This window comes from Aplidium turbinatum, chromosome 17, assembly GCF_918807975.1.
Source record: "Aplidium turbinatum chromosome 17, kaAplTurb1.1, whole genome shotgun sequence".
NCBI lineage: Eukaryota > Metazoa > Chordata > Ascidiacea > Aplousobranchia > Polyclinidae > Aplidium > Aplidium turbinatum.
Window position 1 is genome coordinate 11354604 of NC_137488.1, and position 17392 is coordinate 11371995.

General features: G+C 37.3%; 1 protein-coding gene across 1 annotated transcript in view; it reads right to left on the bottom strand.

Moving 5' to 3' along the window:
* LOC145786764 (kinesin-like protein KIF13A) overlaps nt 1–3784 on the bottom strand; it is a 29158-nt gene extending 25374 nt beyond the window's left edge. Inside the window, exon 1 of the mRNA XM_082598500.1 lies at nt 3583–3784. Within this exon, the coding sequence (XP_082454626.1) occupies nt 3583–3661 (79 nt within the window). The 5' untranslated portion in view covers nt 3662–3784. The remainder of the gene's footprint in view (nt 1–3582) is intronic.
* Between the last annotated feature and the right edge of the window lie 13608 nt (nt 3785–17392).

A 17392-nucleotide genomic window follows, 5' to 3' on the forward strand; every position in this document is an offset into this window, starting at 1 on the left:
AACGACTATATAAAGGTTGTTGGCAATTCTTTTATTTCTATTAAAAAAATAAACCAACGCGTCACGATTAGAACCACAATTGCCATTCATATCATCACACCAAGCTAAACCCGACAGCGCAAATGGACAAAAAAAACACAAATAACTTTAAAAGCACAGCTGAAAAAGGACGATGTATTCCTTCAAAAGTTGCTTTCTACAAAAATGTTAATAGAAACACAAAACTGAACAGCAATAAGACTTAATCAATTTTCAAGTCGAACGAACGTGATAGTGCAGGTAGGTAGCTACTAGCTATGGTACAAGTAAGGAAGAACACAACAAACGAAAAGTGCATCTACTGTATTGTTTTGATATATGGTCTCAACCTATGCAGCGAATGTTGTTGTTTGTACGTCATTTCAAGTCTGGAAACGTTAAAATAATGTAAAAAAGGCCACTTTCATGGGCCGGGAAGGGTTGTTTTGATGACCACCATGGCTGCGCAGACTGTGTAGATGTAGTTGTTAGGAAACACGTACATTCAAGTATTTCCTAAGTTTACCCAGGAAGGGTAACAAAAGTGCAAATATGCGTTTACTTTACTTAGCAGAAGCTTACTCTCATTAGCAGGAGTGACTCGTCACTTTGTGAAATGTGAACACCCCAAGAGTTTCAATTCGTAATAAAGAGATAAATTGTACGATGCATTCACAGTATATACATTAACGACCATCCGCAAACCAATAAGCCCACAATCGAGTACCAATTGAACATTTCTACAAAGAGTCAAAGGCTGTTTGAAAGCTTTGGTATTTTCAGGCACTTGTATGAGCCCTTTCGATACTTTGAGACTTTAAGAATGTAGTCTTTATAAATGGTCAATGAAGTAGGGTGGGTCAAAACAACAGCTCTACAAACTTTCTTTGTTAGACAAAAAATTATTGTACAGAAATATACTGAAATTTGATAAACTACCCTCATAATCTGTCAATAAAATCATCTGACTTCACAAACAACCACAAGGCAAAACCACAGCTGAAAGAAGAGACAAAATGTTTAAAATTATATCCTTACCAATCCAACCGTTTGATGGAGTTTAGCCTGTCCTTGCTTGCTATTTAAAAACAAGCTCAAAAAAGCGTTATCATAGCTTTAACCCTGGGCCATAACAGCACATTTTTATCATACAAACGTCACAGGCAATGAGCTGTGTACAATATTGTTACAGAAATAAAAGTATCAAACTTATTGACAAGTTTTCGAGTTGTGGGGTTTGTACTTGCTGTTATGCACAGAAATGAAAGGCACTTGTCTAACTCTCAGACCTCAAGAAAAAAGTCTACACAACTACACAATCGAAAGACAAATCAAGAAACACTTCAGCGAAACCTTTCCTTAAAAGTGAGCAAGTAATAAATATTACTTGCAGGAAATTACTACTGTGCACACTGCACAAAGTGAAACTGAATCATAAACCGTTTTCATGATCACGACTGATCATCAAAAATACAAAAAAAAATGCTTTTGTTATTTTATATAATCATCTCATTCTCATTGATAACTTCTTTGAAACAAATATTCAAAGATATTTTTGAAAAAACTGCATTTAATTTCAAGAAATGAGATTAAACGCTTCGAAAATTTACTTAATCATGGTGGTACTGTACATATTTCATAAATATATACGGTACTGTACTATATAGCCATATTTGTTAATGAGTTGACAAAACTACAATGATTGCAAATTTGTTGTCATATTCACCACCAACCAATTTTGATGAATGCAGAATCAGCTTAAAACTGCTATATAATGTGTGCAACATGCATAGATTTGACTCCTATAAACTGGTATGTTGAAATAGCTTCATTCATTAAAACTGCCACAAAATTCAGAAGGTTTGTCAATATGGCCGAAGTTCATTTTTCATCCGGCTATGAAAGCAAAAAATAATACAACTTGCCATAACATAGTAGCATGCTCATTGCTCAAGACTAAAAGCATTTACTAAAAACAAGGATTTGACGTGGTTGCAACACCTTGCCACTAAAACCTCACAACCATTTAAGGATTTATTTGATACACAAAATGTTTCAATGAATAACTTTTGCCCAAAAGGGTGCTTTTAGTGTAAGAACTCCAAGAACCCAACAACAAAGTTAAAACATTGTGAGCAACGATCAAGTTGTGCAGAGGTAGCATGCAATAATAGCCTAACAGATTTAAATACAGTAGAATGTGCTCAATAAATCCACCTTGGTCCAAAGCAATTGTGGATTTAATCAGCAATAGATACCATATTCAAAAACACTTAAATTAAAAATGCCGTTCCAAAGCAAATGGGATTTAATAATTAATATGCAGATGGATGTATTCAGTGGATATTAACTGCATTACAAAAATTATAAGAGGAATGTTTCTAATTTGGGGTAAAATTATAAAGCTCATGTTTTGAGTATTTGAGAAACAAAAACCGATGCAAACCCGGCTGTTTATGACATTATGAGTTTTGAAAAAATTGTTGTTTGGCATGATATTAAACTTATTGTTATTTTAAATACACAGAAATCAGAAAATATACGTTAATTAAATGAGGACAGTTCTGCTTAACTGACTCACATACAATTCTTTGTATCACATAGAACCTGTTCACTTAATCATGCTTTTTCTTTTATGTTTAATTTGCTACTTTTTTTATCAACATGGTTGAGGATGGCTACTTGACTTGAAAGACCTTCCAGGTAACTTTGCAGCCCCCATTGTGGTATCCACACATTCTACAGGACAGTTTGTTTTATTTGATATTGCTTTGTAAATGTGATTTTTTTTGAATATGCACTGTTTTTCTATTCTCTGTGTTATTAAACTCCCAACAAAATAAATCAATCAATCGTTTAAACTTTTTCAGGTCAACTTTTTTTTGCATTCTGTCTGAAAACTTAGATTTTCTGAGTTTGAAACTCAGGGTTCGGTTTACGCAAACTTTGGTTTAAAACACTTCATGAAAATGACTTTCAGATTCTCATGTTTATTGTTGAGAGGTGAGCTAGTCAGAAGCACTGTGCAGATTTCAGTTTTTTCCTGATTGATAAATTTAATATTTAACCATTGTATTTTGTTTATAAATAGATAAAATTACTGTATATTATTCCTGAAGAGGACATCATGTGATGTAGAAAATGTTCGAAATTTGTTGCAATGTAGTTTTTTTCTGTAAATGTTGTAATAAACTTAAATATGTTAAATCTGATTAAACTTACTTTGTTTGTATGCCTGTGGTTCAACAACACCAACTCTCTACCAAAAAGCTTTAACTTTTAGATTACGATAGCTTTTGTAATTTTTACCTTTGTATCAAATTTGCTAAACAACATCTAAAAAACTTCATCATTGAAGTATATTGATTTTTTATGTTGACATTCTCTTCATACGCTTATTTAATGAATAAACATTAAACAACTATGAGAACATCTAGCATAGTTAATCGCTAACTAAGCACATCAAATGTCCTTCGACCGCTTTAATCGTTCATAATATAAATTACAATACACTAATTTACACTATGCAGCAAGATACAAAACACCATGAACAAATCATCTTACCTCGCTTGTTGAATGGTCTCACTCTGACAGCAACTTTAACTTTACTGCCTGAGCTTGGGTTGCTTGATACTTTGGTCATGGTTATTAACTTTCAAGTACCAAAGATGTTATCGTACAAAAAAATGATTTTTTTGAACATTTAAACTAAAAACATCTGACAGCACTTCCTTTATTATATCCAAAACACTTCTTCAAACTTATGTTTATTTTCTTAAAACAAACAGAAATGTCAGTACAGTATAAAGTTTGCTTAAAACTTTAACTCAATATAACAATATATTTGGCAGACTGATACCACTGATACAGACTGAACCCACTTTTAATTAGAAGACCCACTAAATAATAGTAGTCGGGCCACTCGGCATGCGACAACTCAGCAAGTGCTTCAAGTCACCAAGTACAGTTCCGCTACTGCCCAAGTCAGAAAATGAAATTTTCATGTAGCATTGGATTTGCTTGGTCAATGGTCATCGCTTTCTAAACTGAATTTGCTGACTTGTTACAAACCAAGTATCAGCTTGAATAGTTTTTACTTGCTTAGGTTCACCATTTGCCAATTTCAGCCACTTGCTGAAATGTTACAAGCTTAGTTGTCAGTGTCACTTGCTCAACCGCACTGTGCTGAGTTCACAATTGCTGAGTTGAACTTGTAGGAGACTCCAAAATATTGCTACAGACACTTTTAAACTGTGTGGTCAAGTTAACAAACTGTTTGATACAATCAATGGTCTACACCAGGGGTGTGCAACCTTTATTACAGGAGGGCCAGATATAAATAACTGGGTGAAACCGCGGGCCGCACGTTTATTTAACATAAGTTATGATTTCTAGTAGTTGCAGGCACAAAAGAGTAGTTTTTTGTTATTCATGTTATTCTTATATTAGGGGTTATCTCCTTCCAGAAATAATAAGTTAGGACGCATAAATTTCTGAAGAAAACTGCTATTCAAATTTATTGTCACACTGTCTTTAAACGAGCTAAGTGAGAAGTTTGCAGCTGGCTTCTTTTCCCGACGGCTTTTTCCAAATTTACTTTAATGGAAGTGATCGCAATTCGAAGTCCATTTTCCAAGTGTTTGTCTGTCAGAACCGATCAATAGGGAGATTTCATGACACCCGTTTTAGAAAGAAATGTTCGCACAAATACGTTGAGCCAAAAAGTGCCATTTTTGAAGCCATGGATTTTTCAAATGTGGAAAGTCATCGTAGTTGAAACATGGCCACCTGGAGATGCGGCCTGATTTGTCACATTTTGCAGATTTTGATTACAGCTACTGCTGGTGTTTGACTGACATTGTCTGGGATTTTTTTACTTTTTGCTGTCTCCTAATGATATAGGAAAGCTTTTTGTTGCCTTAGGGAAGCAGTAGCAAATGAAAAAAAGTAAGTTGAAAAACGCTGAATCAGACTGTTATTGAAAAATTAACAGTCTGACTAAAATCTTCGAAATCAAATCTTCTTGAAATGTTTTCGGTAACAATCGCCAAGATTCATTTTTAAATACTTTGCTTTCAAATCCATTTTCTCTTGAAGATCAATCAGTTCAAGTTATATCTTCTGGTGATTTGTTAATGTCTGTGTTGAATGGCGAAGCGAATATACCAAACAAATGTTCATGAGATTTGAAGTCCTTGAAACGAGCCAAAAATTCATACAACAATTTTTCAAGTTGGTCAGCAAATTCAGTTTTCTTCTCAGGATGCATTCCATAGTCTCTTAAAGTTGGAAAGTGGAAAAGATTTCTTGTCTGTACGTGAGCTTTCCAAAGTCGTACTTTGTTCATAATGCCTTTTATGTGACCATACATTTTTACGTTCCAAATAATTAAATACAATGGATTAGCGGTGGCCGGTGGGAGACTACTAAAATGGTTAACAGAAGGTGCAAAATATACAATAATCCACTCCACAATGAATTGTTCAAACGTACCAGACTAAACTAAATTACCGTATAAACATGTTTTGCGGGCCGCACACAATTCAAAATTGGCACATCTTTGCGGGCCACATAATTTTTCTTTGCGGGCCGCATTTGGCCCGCGGGCCGCACGTTGCACACCCCTGGTCTACACAAAGGTACAAATTGTGAAAAAATATTATTGGTACATAGGCTACGCAACAAGTTGTTAAATAAAAAAGACGGAAAAGAACAAAAACTTCAGTTTAGATTTTGATGAACAGTTTGACACTATACACAAGAGTATTATTACTGCAGAAAACAGTGCTCTTTTGTTGGCATAAAGAGGTTTACTACATCCAACAAGAAACGTATTGCAAATTCTTAATTGAGTAACATTGCACTAATTTAAAAGGAAATTAAAATACTGGTAATAAAAAATATCAAAACTATGAAACTTTGCTCAAAATATTTTGATTTGAACAGCACACAATGAAAGCTAGTTGGATTTCGAAATCAAGATGGAATTTTATATCAAAACAAGATTTTGTTTAAAAATATTCTGCTTTGAGCATTCCTAGTGATGTGACATACTGAAATTATTACTGTACCAACACCACGAATGGCGACAATGCCGTTTCCTGCCGATGACGAACCCCTGATGTCATCCCCTCATACATCGGGACGTGCAATCATTTACGCCGCCAGACAAAGCTTCATATGCGGCAGGCTGTTGGATGTTAGGGTTAGGGTTAGATAACCCTAACCCATTGCCTCCACCATTTCATCACGAGTAACCTTTCCCACTGGACCCTCCACCAGATCAACCTCTGTCATATGATCCCATACATTCTCCTTATTCATAACATTTTCCATATGTTCCTTCCACACTTCTCCTCTGCTTTCCGGGCTTTCCTATCCGGGCTTTCCTATCCGGGCTTTTCCGGGCTTTCCTGTTATCAATTTAACATTGTTATATACCGGTATTGATTTAACTTGAAAATGAAGAAGTTACATGTCTGCCTGTCTGGGGCATGGGTGTTCACAGCAAGTAAAATAGTCCGAGGTGATGTCTTGGTGCCGGTATTTCTGCTGAATAAAATCCCGCTGCGAGTGAAAACACAGGAAGAAATGTGAAACAATTTTTGTCCTAATTAAGTGGTCATTTTGCGACGGCATTTTTATTGCCTAGCAGAATGGCCATTATGACATTTGCGGCAGCATTTACCACGGCAATTGTCGTGTGCCGCCGCTAATTTTTAAAATTGTTAAAGACAATACATTTGTTCAAATATGATCAACATCTTGCATTATAAGACAATTTAACTTCACATACCAAACAATCAAATGCCTTGGTTTTTACAAAGTTTCAATTTACTACCGCATGCACACTTATATGCAATTTCAATGCGCCAACTAGCCTAAACAACACTCAGATCTAGATCATCTAGCGTAGATGGCTACAAAAACATTACAATTACCGTAGCCTAGTTTCTTCCTCTAAGCACTCAATATTGGAGTAGGCTAATAAATAATAAGTTAAAACCTAATTGAGTTGTTTATGCATGCCAGCACTTCCTGCCTCAACATATTTAACGTCACTTATGATCAGTAGCGTAGCCAGGAATTTTGAAAGGAGGGGGTTTTGACAACCCAGCGGTGGGGGGTCTGGGGGGCCTCCCCCAGAAAATTTTGAAAAATTACTTTGAATTTGGTGCATTCTGAGAGCATTTTCAACAAAAATGTGGGTATGAATATTCCTGTAAAATGGTGCTGTCCGGTGGCATAGCAAAAAGATAAGATCATGTTGTCTTCGGCATTTTTCGGAAATAAAGCTAAGTCTCTATGTTTTCTTGTTGCTAATTCCTGGCTGAGATGTTTAAATGTTTGGTATTGGCAAAACTCGCTCTTTTAATGCAGTTTTGTTTAAAGTTAGGCAATATTTTTTTAGACTGAAAGCATCATTCTCAAGCATAAAGAGACTGAAAGCATCATTCTCAATATCGTGACGTCACACGCGTGCCAAAGGGGGGGTTGTAACCCCCAAACCCCCCCCCCTTGGCTACGCCACTGCTTATGATACAATAAGCCAACCAAACTTAAGACAATAAATCCAAGTCACCAGCCACTAGCCAGAGTTGCCAGATTTTGAAAAAAAAAGTAGCCAAAAAAGTAGCAAATTTGCTCCCAAAGTAGCCCAATTTATAGCAGGGGGCGCGGGAACTATGTTTTCCAACTTCTGGGGGGCTTCGCCCCCCAGACCCCCGTGAGGCGTTCTAACACTGTCACACTTTTGGATGTCTCTGTTAGGCATACTTCATAACAGAACTGCTTAGCCTCAGTTTTGTCATGTGTTGGGTTTTTTTCACTGAAGGACAAGGTGTACAATCATCATTACACAAATTTAACAAACATACATTTTCATCAAGCCATTCATTCTTATTCCAATTATTACTACATTGATAAGTAAACTATGTAAAAACTGCATGCCAGTCAGTGGAAGAACCTGAAAAAAAATGTTAATTAATAACATACAAGCCGTCAAATGCTCTTGAATGTACAGCTAAAAAACACACATATGAAAAATCAGCTTAACAAACCCAGTGAAATTGCACAAATTACTCTGCTAAATAGCAACAGAGTTACCGGTACAGTAAGGCACGTTCACATCAGGCTCTATCGGGCACAGATTAGATTCTCACCACTTTTTCAGCACACTACTTTTCATCAATCAATCAATCAATCATTTTATTTTTCGTCATTAACGCGTCCGGGAAGCAAGCATTTCAAGCACTTCTGCGTTCTGACTTCTACAGTAAGAGTAAACTGTAAAGACATAGAACGGAGATAACGTAACGCTAGAATGACTAGAAACTCACTCAACCATGTCCCTTGCTACGTCTTGGAAACATGAGAATGCGCTGTAAAATTTGTAAACTACAAATAAATTGTCAGTAGACTGCAAGCGAAACTTACTTTAGTAAGAAATTTCCGATGTAAAAAAGTCGCGATCTTGTTATATTGTCGCCAATCTAAATTTAAAATATAGTTTCGGGAGAGAGTTTGCTTTTTTATACCAAAGACAGGCAAGACACAACAATAACACAGGGTTGAGCATTACAACAGTATATTACATATTTACAAATAGTTCAACATATCAAACGTTTTCGACTTAACTTAAGTCCTCATCAGGAATCTGTAAATAATTATAAACTACAATAAATTTCACTTCTTGACAGTGACTACCGTAACTAACTAAAAGCATCGAGAAACACGCACGATTGAAAGCACTGGAGTGGAAAACATACAGACAGACGAAAAATTACATTAAGAAAAGGCAACTGCATGATTAAGTTACAAACGAATTTGCACCACGGAGTACGTGATACAACTAGGCTAATAAATATTAAGGAGAATGGAGGCGCCACTGGCAAATAATTGTTTGTTTAGATTTGGATTGTAGCGTTTGATTAACAACGCTTCCTGAATTTTTGTGTCAAATTGGGATTTGCCTTTGCGTAAAATTTTAAATGAGTCAGCAGAGAATTTTTGATCTGTGCAAAAAGAACAATCCATGATATGGTCCTTGATGGCACTTTTCTTTAAGTCTCTAAAGTTCAGATGCTCCCGTACTCTCGTGGTCAAATGTCTGGTGGACATACCGATGTACGTCAAAATGACGTACATCGGTATGTCCACCAGACATTTGACCACGAGAGTACGGGAGCATCTGAACTTTAGAGACTTAAAGAAAAGTGCCATCAAGGACCATATCATGGATTGTTCTTTTTGCACAGATCAAAAATTCTCTGCTGACTCATTTAAAATTTTACGCAAAGGCAAATCCCAATTTGACACAAAAATTCAGGAAGCGTTGTTAATCAAACGCTACAATCCAAATCTAAACAAACAATTATTTGCCAGTGGCGCCTCCATTCTCCTTAATATTTATTAGCCTAGTTGTATCACGTACTCCGTGGTGCAAATTCGTTTGTAACTTAATCATGCAGTTGCCTTTTCTTAATGTAATTTTTCGTCTGTCTGTATGTTTTCCACTCCAGTGCTTTCAATCGTGCGTGTTTCTCGATGCTTTTAGTTAGTTACGGTAGTCACTGTCAAGAAGTGAAATTTATTGTAGTTTATAATTATTTACAGATTCCTGATGAGGACTTAAGTTAAGTCGAAAACGTTTGATATGTTGAACTATTTGTAAATATGTAATATACTGTTGTAATGCTAAATTTAAAAGTAGCCCAAAAAGTCGCAAGTCGCCAAGCTCAATTTTTTGTCGCAAATCACATATGGAAAGTAGCCCAATTTGCGATAAGTAGCCCAATCTGGCAACACAGGCCACTACTGACGTGCTGTCTATCTGAATCTGACCTGACAAACAAAATTGCCAGACTGAAATTTGAAAAAAAGGCCAAACTGAACAAGAAAAAAGGCCAAATTGAGGCCAAATAGGTAGAAAAAAGGCCAAAATAAGCCAAACTAAAACAAGATAAAATAAGCATTGTAATCAGGGTTTTCAGACTGTGAAAAGGTCTTAATGCCAAAATAATACAAGAAAAATCCGGTGGAAAATTTTCTAAGGAGGTGTAGGCCTAGCACCTGCGGTCTTTTTTCGTGTTTGCTTTAGTCTAATTGCCGTTGTGAAATTTGTGCTTGGTAGGAATTTGAAACGCTGGCTGAGAATTAGGGCGTTTCCTCGGAATTTGCACCACTTATCAGGGTTTGATTTACATACGTAGTTTTACGTTGTTGTAGCGTTGCGCATTTGACACATGCTGCCAGGCCCGTAGCCAGCCGGGGGCCAGGGGGCCTTGGCCCAACATTCTCGAGCAACATCCACAATTATAATGATTTTTCCCATTTAAATTTTTTGGGCCCTCCCTAAAAAAAAGTTGCCCCCCCCCCTTGCTCTGCGGTGTGGCTACGGCCCTGCATGCTGCATTGCTTAAAGCAATAAGCCCCTTTAAATCAATCGTTCAGCGTGAAACACTGTCAGTTTGTGAGTTTCCAGTATGGTTTCTGTCGGCCAGTTGTGTGGTGCCTTATTTTCTCAGTCAGTTTGCCACGGATTCCTTTCTTGGAAGTCACGGTGTTAGTTAAATATTATGGTTATTGTAGTGTAGTTTTTTTATGTTCTGAATTAGCTCAGCTCGTTCTATTTGAATTCAAGGCATTATTTGTCTACAACGTTCCGACGTGGAAGTTCATTCATTTGTTTGTAATAAACTCCTACTCGCAAAAGGAGCAAGGTATTATTCTCAAGATCATCCCCCACTACACGCTAGTACCCGGGATGTTGCAGTAGCAGCTACAGCTAGGTATGGGCAGATGTTCAGACCACTCGACGTCCGCTACAAAGGCAATACCTTAGCAAGGTCTGAAAGGAATGGTCCAACAGGAAAGAGTCTTAGTGTCGAACAAAGCTGAACACTTTTCATAAGAACGTCAAATATGAAAGCAATCAATATTAAAATGTCGTCAGTGAATAAAGCTAAATTCATGTCATAATTAAATAATTTATCTTCATGTCGTCAAATTCATGTCTTCTAAATTCCTCAATTGTCGTAGGCTATTGCGTGATGTGCAGTCTGACTATGGGAAGAGCTCAACACTTTGCTCTCCTGGGCCACATCGAAACGGGCTTTTGCCTGAGGATGGGTTTCTTTTATGTCCGGTTTTCTTTCTCCATCCTATTATTATTATTATGACTGCTCATCCACATCAATATTGGAACTGGCAAATGCGAACCACAATACTTTTCATTAGGCTATCATTTATTGCTACATGTGTGCTTCTGTTTGTTTTTTGGGTTTTGTGGCCGTGCTAACTACAGACATACAGGCTACTACATGATTTACTATTCAAGCACGTTTTAAACCTTTCAAGGTTTTGCCACCATTTCCTGTTCATTAACGTGCTGGTAGGTCTATATCGACTATTGTAGTTACTATACTTACTACTTAGAAGTATCTTTTTCGTCCCGGAAGCGTTAATGACGAAAAATAAATGAATGAATGATGTAGCCTACGGTATGCATCATTTAAGTGAACATTACTACAATAGGCTAATTATTAAAAAGAGTTTCTTTTGTAACAAGTCTATGATCAATAATTTATTTACTCATCACAAATTTATTTATAAATTATAACATCACAAAACATCACAATAACGGTAATTTGAAAAACACTCAATTGCACAATCACGAATCACTTGTGGGCTATTGCTCAACAACTGAATTTCTGAAAGCATTCTCTGCTGGCAAGCCAGGGGTTGTGTTGGATTACCGATCGATCGAAAACGCAACTGACTTTAGTGACCTTTTGGTCTTTCGCTGCCATCCTTGTTGTGCGAATTATTTGTGTTTATTGTGTTTTTATATATTTTTGTTTTTTTCTTTCTTTTTCGCCAACAAAACAAAAATAAACTGAACTGAAAAGTGAACAGGTTAGTCGTTACGTTTTTGTATAGGCTACCTACTTTTGAGCGTTGACATTATAATTCCAAAATAATGTCTATAACATTCATATTTATCGATATCTTATGACTTGTAGCGGATTTTAATAAATTATAGCAAAAATAATTCTAAAAGTAGCAAGTATATATAACTTATAATAAAAGGACTGTAGCAGATGAGTTTTAATCCGCTACAGCGGTGACATCTGACACCACTGGCTGGCTTAGAGGGGAGCGCAGTCTGACTCGGCGTCACATTACAAGTATTTAACAAGCATAGAACATGTATTGAACAATGGTGAATATGGTTTTCATCTGGTAAAGTTACGTTATATGAGAAATATTGATTATTATGCATTTTGAAGATTAAATTTAAAAAAGGCCAAATTTAAGGCCAAATTTAGAAAAAGGCCAAACGTATAATTTCTAAGGCCAAACGGCTTTAAAAAAAGCCAAATTCGAGAAATTTGGCTTTAAAAAGGCCAATCTGGTAACCCTGCTGACAAAATAGTTTTTGAAAATCCACCTCTAAAACCTATCCGTACAAAAATGCTGCATGAAAAAATGCGATACCGGTGTAACGGTCCAGGAGTTACTGCAGTCTGAAAGTTACCGTAACTTCTGGACCGCGTATACACAGTCTGAAAGTTACTGCCAGTCCAGAAGTTACTAAAACAGGGTTTTCAGATTTGACGCTTGCAGCAGATTTGTATAAATGATTTCAACATTGGAAACAGGTTGAACTTGAAGACTTATCCACCATTGCATCTTAACAACATGATTTACAGCAGAAACGTAATTGGGAATGAAGCGAAAATAAGATGAAAGTTAAAAGATGAGTTTTGTACCAGAAGTTGTTGCTGTTTTGGAATGAAATTTGAATTTGTAACCTAACAATTTACGTAGGCTATCATTTTAACATGATTTGTTTGTATTATACCATTTGAAGTTGTGTCCGTGCCTTACGTGCGTTGGCAAATAAATTTGCATGGGGAGGTGATTGACTAGATGACCACTTAGCCAGGCCTGGATTAACCATTGTGCTAGGGTGTGCTAAAGCACAGGGGCCCCGCAGACAGAGGGCCTCACTTTTCCTAAAAATGAAATAAATAAAATAAAATAACAAATTTTTCCTGAAAAAAATTTCCAAGAAAAAAAAAATTAAGAAAAGTGGGGCCCCTCTGTCTGAAAATAGTAACACATTTATCAATATATCTTCCCCTTCACGTGAAATAAAAATATGGTTCTTGTATTTTTTCTTTGGCAACAAAGACTTTGCAGCAAAGAAAGCCAGAAAAAAGTCGTTCGACTGAATTTCATGTTAGTTTTCTAAATCCTATTGGTAGTTAGTAGTGAATGCAAGAGTAGTTTAAAATAGAAATTCAGAATAACCTTTCATTGCAATTTGCAGTGTAGTGTGCAGTACTAACAGTGGTCCCTTGCTACAATGTTTTCCCTTGCACGGTTTCGTTGATTTAATGTGTGTGATTTTGCATCCATTATAACGTAAATATTGTTGACTTAATTTGCACATGCTTATTTAATTATCGATCACGTGCTATTTCAAAGTTACCTAACTTACCTAAGCAAGGCTCGGTTTCCACTGCAAGCGAAACCAGCCCACTTCCATTACGCTCCACGTAAGCTGGTAAGGGCCCCCATAAAATTCATTAGCACAGGGGCCCCATTTGACCTTAATCCGGGCCTGCACTTAGCCTATAGTCTTTTGCTGTCATCCTGATTGTGCTATAATGCAACCTACGATTCACAATGTAGTGCTATGAGTGTTTTATTGACTCGTTGTAGGCTATATGGCTCTGTTGAAACAAATAATTTAATTGATCATCGTTACAAACATTTCAAAGTTTAAATCGTGGCTATACGTGAATCGGTGGCATTTAATAAGCTATACAGGCCTTAATATATCGTGCAAAGTTTGCATTTGAAGGCTGACTTGTTAGCCGCTGGTCTTGAGTTGTAGTTGACGAACATAGTCTTTGACTATATTTTATGTAGGCCTATTTCATGAAAGTTAAAACCACAGTTTTCCAATGAATGAAGCACTGAGCCTATTTTGGTCTGGTTTTTCATAACTACCGTTTTGCAGAAATATAAAGTAGGCTAACTTAGGCTACATGTAGGCCAATCGGTAGTCAAAACGCCATCAACCTTCAGTGAGTAGTAGGGTGGCTCTTAAAATTGAGTTTTTGAATTTTGCTTGGGACACCCTTTCAAGTGGTGAGGTTGTCAGAAAAAATAACTCTTGCAAATTTTTTTTAAATTTGAAGTTGATTTAGAGGTGGCCCTCCCCCCCTAAAGTTCTGTGCCCTCCCTCAAAATACCAAATCTGCATATCTCGAAAACCACTTCAGCTAGAGATACAGTTTTTGTGTTAAAAGATGCAGAAAACATGGTTTTCTATCTGCTTTCTGAACATTGAATGCATCTACCTTGAGTAGAAAAGCAGTTATTTAGAAAAAACGCATTTGACCAAATCTTGATTTTACAACCTTTTTTGTGACCACGAAACCGTCTACAAAATTTCGTTTTTTTGTCTTAATTTTTGCACCTTAGAGGGAACACTGGTAACAACATTCATTTCAAAATGTAATTCTGGTCAGTACTGGAAGAAGCGATATTATCGACAATATTTTACATATTGCCTTGCGTATCGTGACAGGATGTCTGCGACCTACACCATCGGACAATTTCCCTGTCCTTGCAGGCAACCAACCAACTGAGTTTCGTCGCGAAGAAGCCATCCTGTCTCTTTCTCGCCGCACTACGAACCCCAACCACTTGCTCCACTCAAGTCTCTATGAGTCTATGAGCGAGCAATCGAGCATCCTCGGCAACTGAAATCGAGACACCCATTTGTATGTGATGCACAACTCCTGATGAAAACCGCTGAAGACCAATCCATCAGCGCGACTACCTGGGAGGACAACAAATGGAGCTCAGAGTGGAAGAAGAACTCCTCAAGACTCTAAAGTTGTATCTCCGACACCAGCCCCCATCCAACCGGAATGCATAATAAGGCCTGGGTGCGGCTCAACCGCCTGCGTACTGGGCTAGCCTACAGGAGTCAGACTATTCCGCTCCAACATGCACAAATGGGGGATGGCTCCATCCGCAATCTGTGAGTGTGGCAAAGAGGAACAAACCACAGACCACACCATCTGTAACTGCGCCAAATGGGGTGCGTGGTCTGCTTGAACTGGATGACGAATCAATGGATAAATGGACGAATCAAAGGATTGCTGCTCGACACTTGCTCAAGCATCTAAACCGCATCGCCACTGCCCAAGAGTGGTAAAAGACAGAGCCCTTGACCCCTGGAGTAACAAAGAAGGTTTAAACGAAGAAGAATCGACAATATTGTTCTTGTTGGAATTTGGAAACAGTTTCCTGTGTTCAGTAACAACTTGCAAAAGAAACTGAAGTTGTGGCTCATCTTCAGTTAAGATTTTGTTAAAATCCTGGATTAGACTTAGAGCAACTCCTCTCTCTGCTCTGTCATTCACTACTGAAAGTCCCTTCGCCATGTATAAAGCTTGAATAAATGCACCATCTTCAGTCCAATGAGCAAGATCCTTTGAAAGTATAATTATTGCTTCATCTTCACCCAACAGCTGAAGAAACCATTTTGAATTAGAGGTGTAATACTGTTCTAGACCCTTATTGCTAAGAAACGCATCTACTTTGATGCTTGGTCTCCTTGGTGGACGTTCTCCTGTTTCATCTAACATGGTTGCCACCATTAGCTTTTTACTTTCCACAGACAATCAAGAGTCAAACAAGGCTAGTCCAACCATTTCTTCGGACAGATACCATGAATGCAAATCAAGCTTTTTGCATAAATCGCCTTCGCCATCCAACAAGTGCGATGCATAGCACCTGAAGCTGGAAAGCGGATTCCACGCTCAGGAGTTTCTCCAAGGAATATGATAAAAAACGGTTATTTTAGCTATGCATGAATGCATAAAAGTTAAAGAATACTTATTTCGTTTATTGCTTTACCAGTTTTACAGGTTAGTTTATGAACTTTGTTAATTGAATAGGTTGGGCCACAATACTTGTTTAGCACTGTTTTGTGCTAGAATACCGAAAACAGGTTTTTTCTAAATAACTGCTTTTCTACTCAAGATAGACGCAATCACTGTTCAGAAAGCAGATAGGAAATCATGCTTTCTGCATCTTTTGACACAAAAACCGTATCTCTAGCTCAAGCAGTTTTTGAGATATGCAGGTTTTGTATTTTGGAGGAGGGCGCAAAACTTTAGGGGGGGAGGGCCACCTCTAAATCAATTTGAAATTCAAAAATTTTTTACAGGTGTTATTTTTTCTTACAACCTCACCTTTTAAAAGGGTGTCCCACACAAAATTCAATTTTTTTTCATTTTTTGCCAAATAAGAGCCACCCTAGTGAGTAGGCTATCACAGTCTCACACGAGGGGAAGGCTTTAGCTTTTACGAAAGTGTTGAACACTTTGAGATTCCAATGAATTTCCGTTGGACTCCCTATCTCCCATCGAAAACACGTGGCACGAAACTTAAAGTCTAGAATTATGGTTTCGTGGTAAGAATGTTTATCCTTGGGATTCATTTTTCGCATACTTGCAGAGGGTTTAATCTACTGACCAAGTGAAGTTTCAGTCCATTTACAAGTTTTCCCAAAAGAATTTCGAAAAAGCACACCCACTTACAATAGTAGTAACTTTTGGACTGCTTCTGCGGCGTTGCAGTCTGGAAGTTACTGTCAGTCCAAAAGTTACCAGCGGTGCCCGGCGTTTTCACAATCGATAGAAAAGCGAAAATTGTTTCAACTAAGTGTAATGAATTCATTGCTCTCAAACTAATGCAAGCTTTTCAGTTAAATTACAAAACACTTATAAAACTTAATTATTAATCTGACCTTTTGAGAGGTGAAAATTTAATTATTTTTCAAAAGAAATTAAATAAATTTAATTGATATATTTGGCAACTCTTGTAACTTTTGGCATGCAGTAACTCTTGGACTGCTACACCGGTAACAACAATGGAGGAAAAACTCTTCCTAAATGTTACTGGCTGCTCTCTAGCAGCCTTCCAGTGTAGTCCGGGAACATCGTGAATCTGGGGTAGTAAAAGGATAGACCCTCGGCCCCAAAAGCTTAGACGACAACGAACTGTATATGCATCGGATTCATGATTCAATTAGTTTTGGGAAATGTAGAGGAACTCCCAGCAGAATGGTTCAAAGTTGGAGAATATATTATATATTAAATTTAGTTCGTATTTTCAACTAAAGTCCCAGACGCCTTCGTCTCTCTGCTCAAATGTCGTATACAGTTTTACAGGTCCGTGTGATTCGGCATTGACGTACGGTAGATCGGTATGTCCACCAGAAATTTGACCACGAGAGTACGGGAGCATCTGAACTTTAGAGAGTTAAAGAAAAGCGCCATCA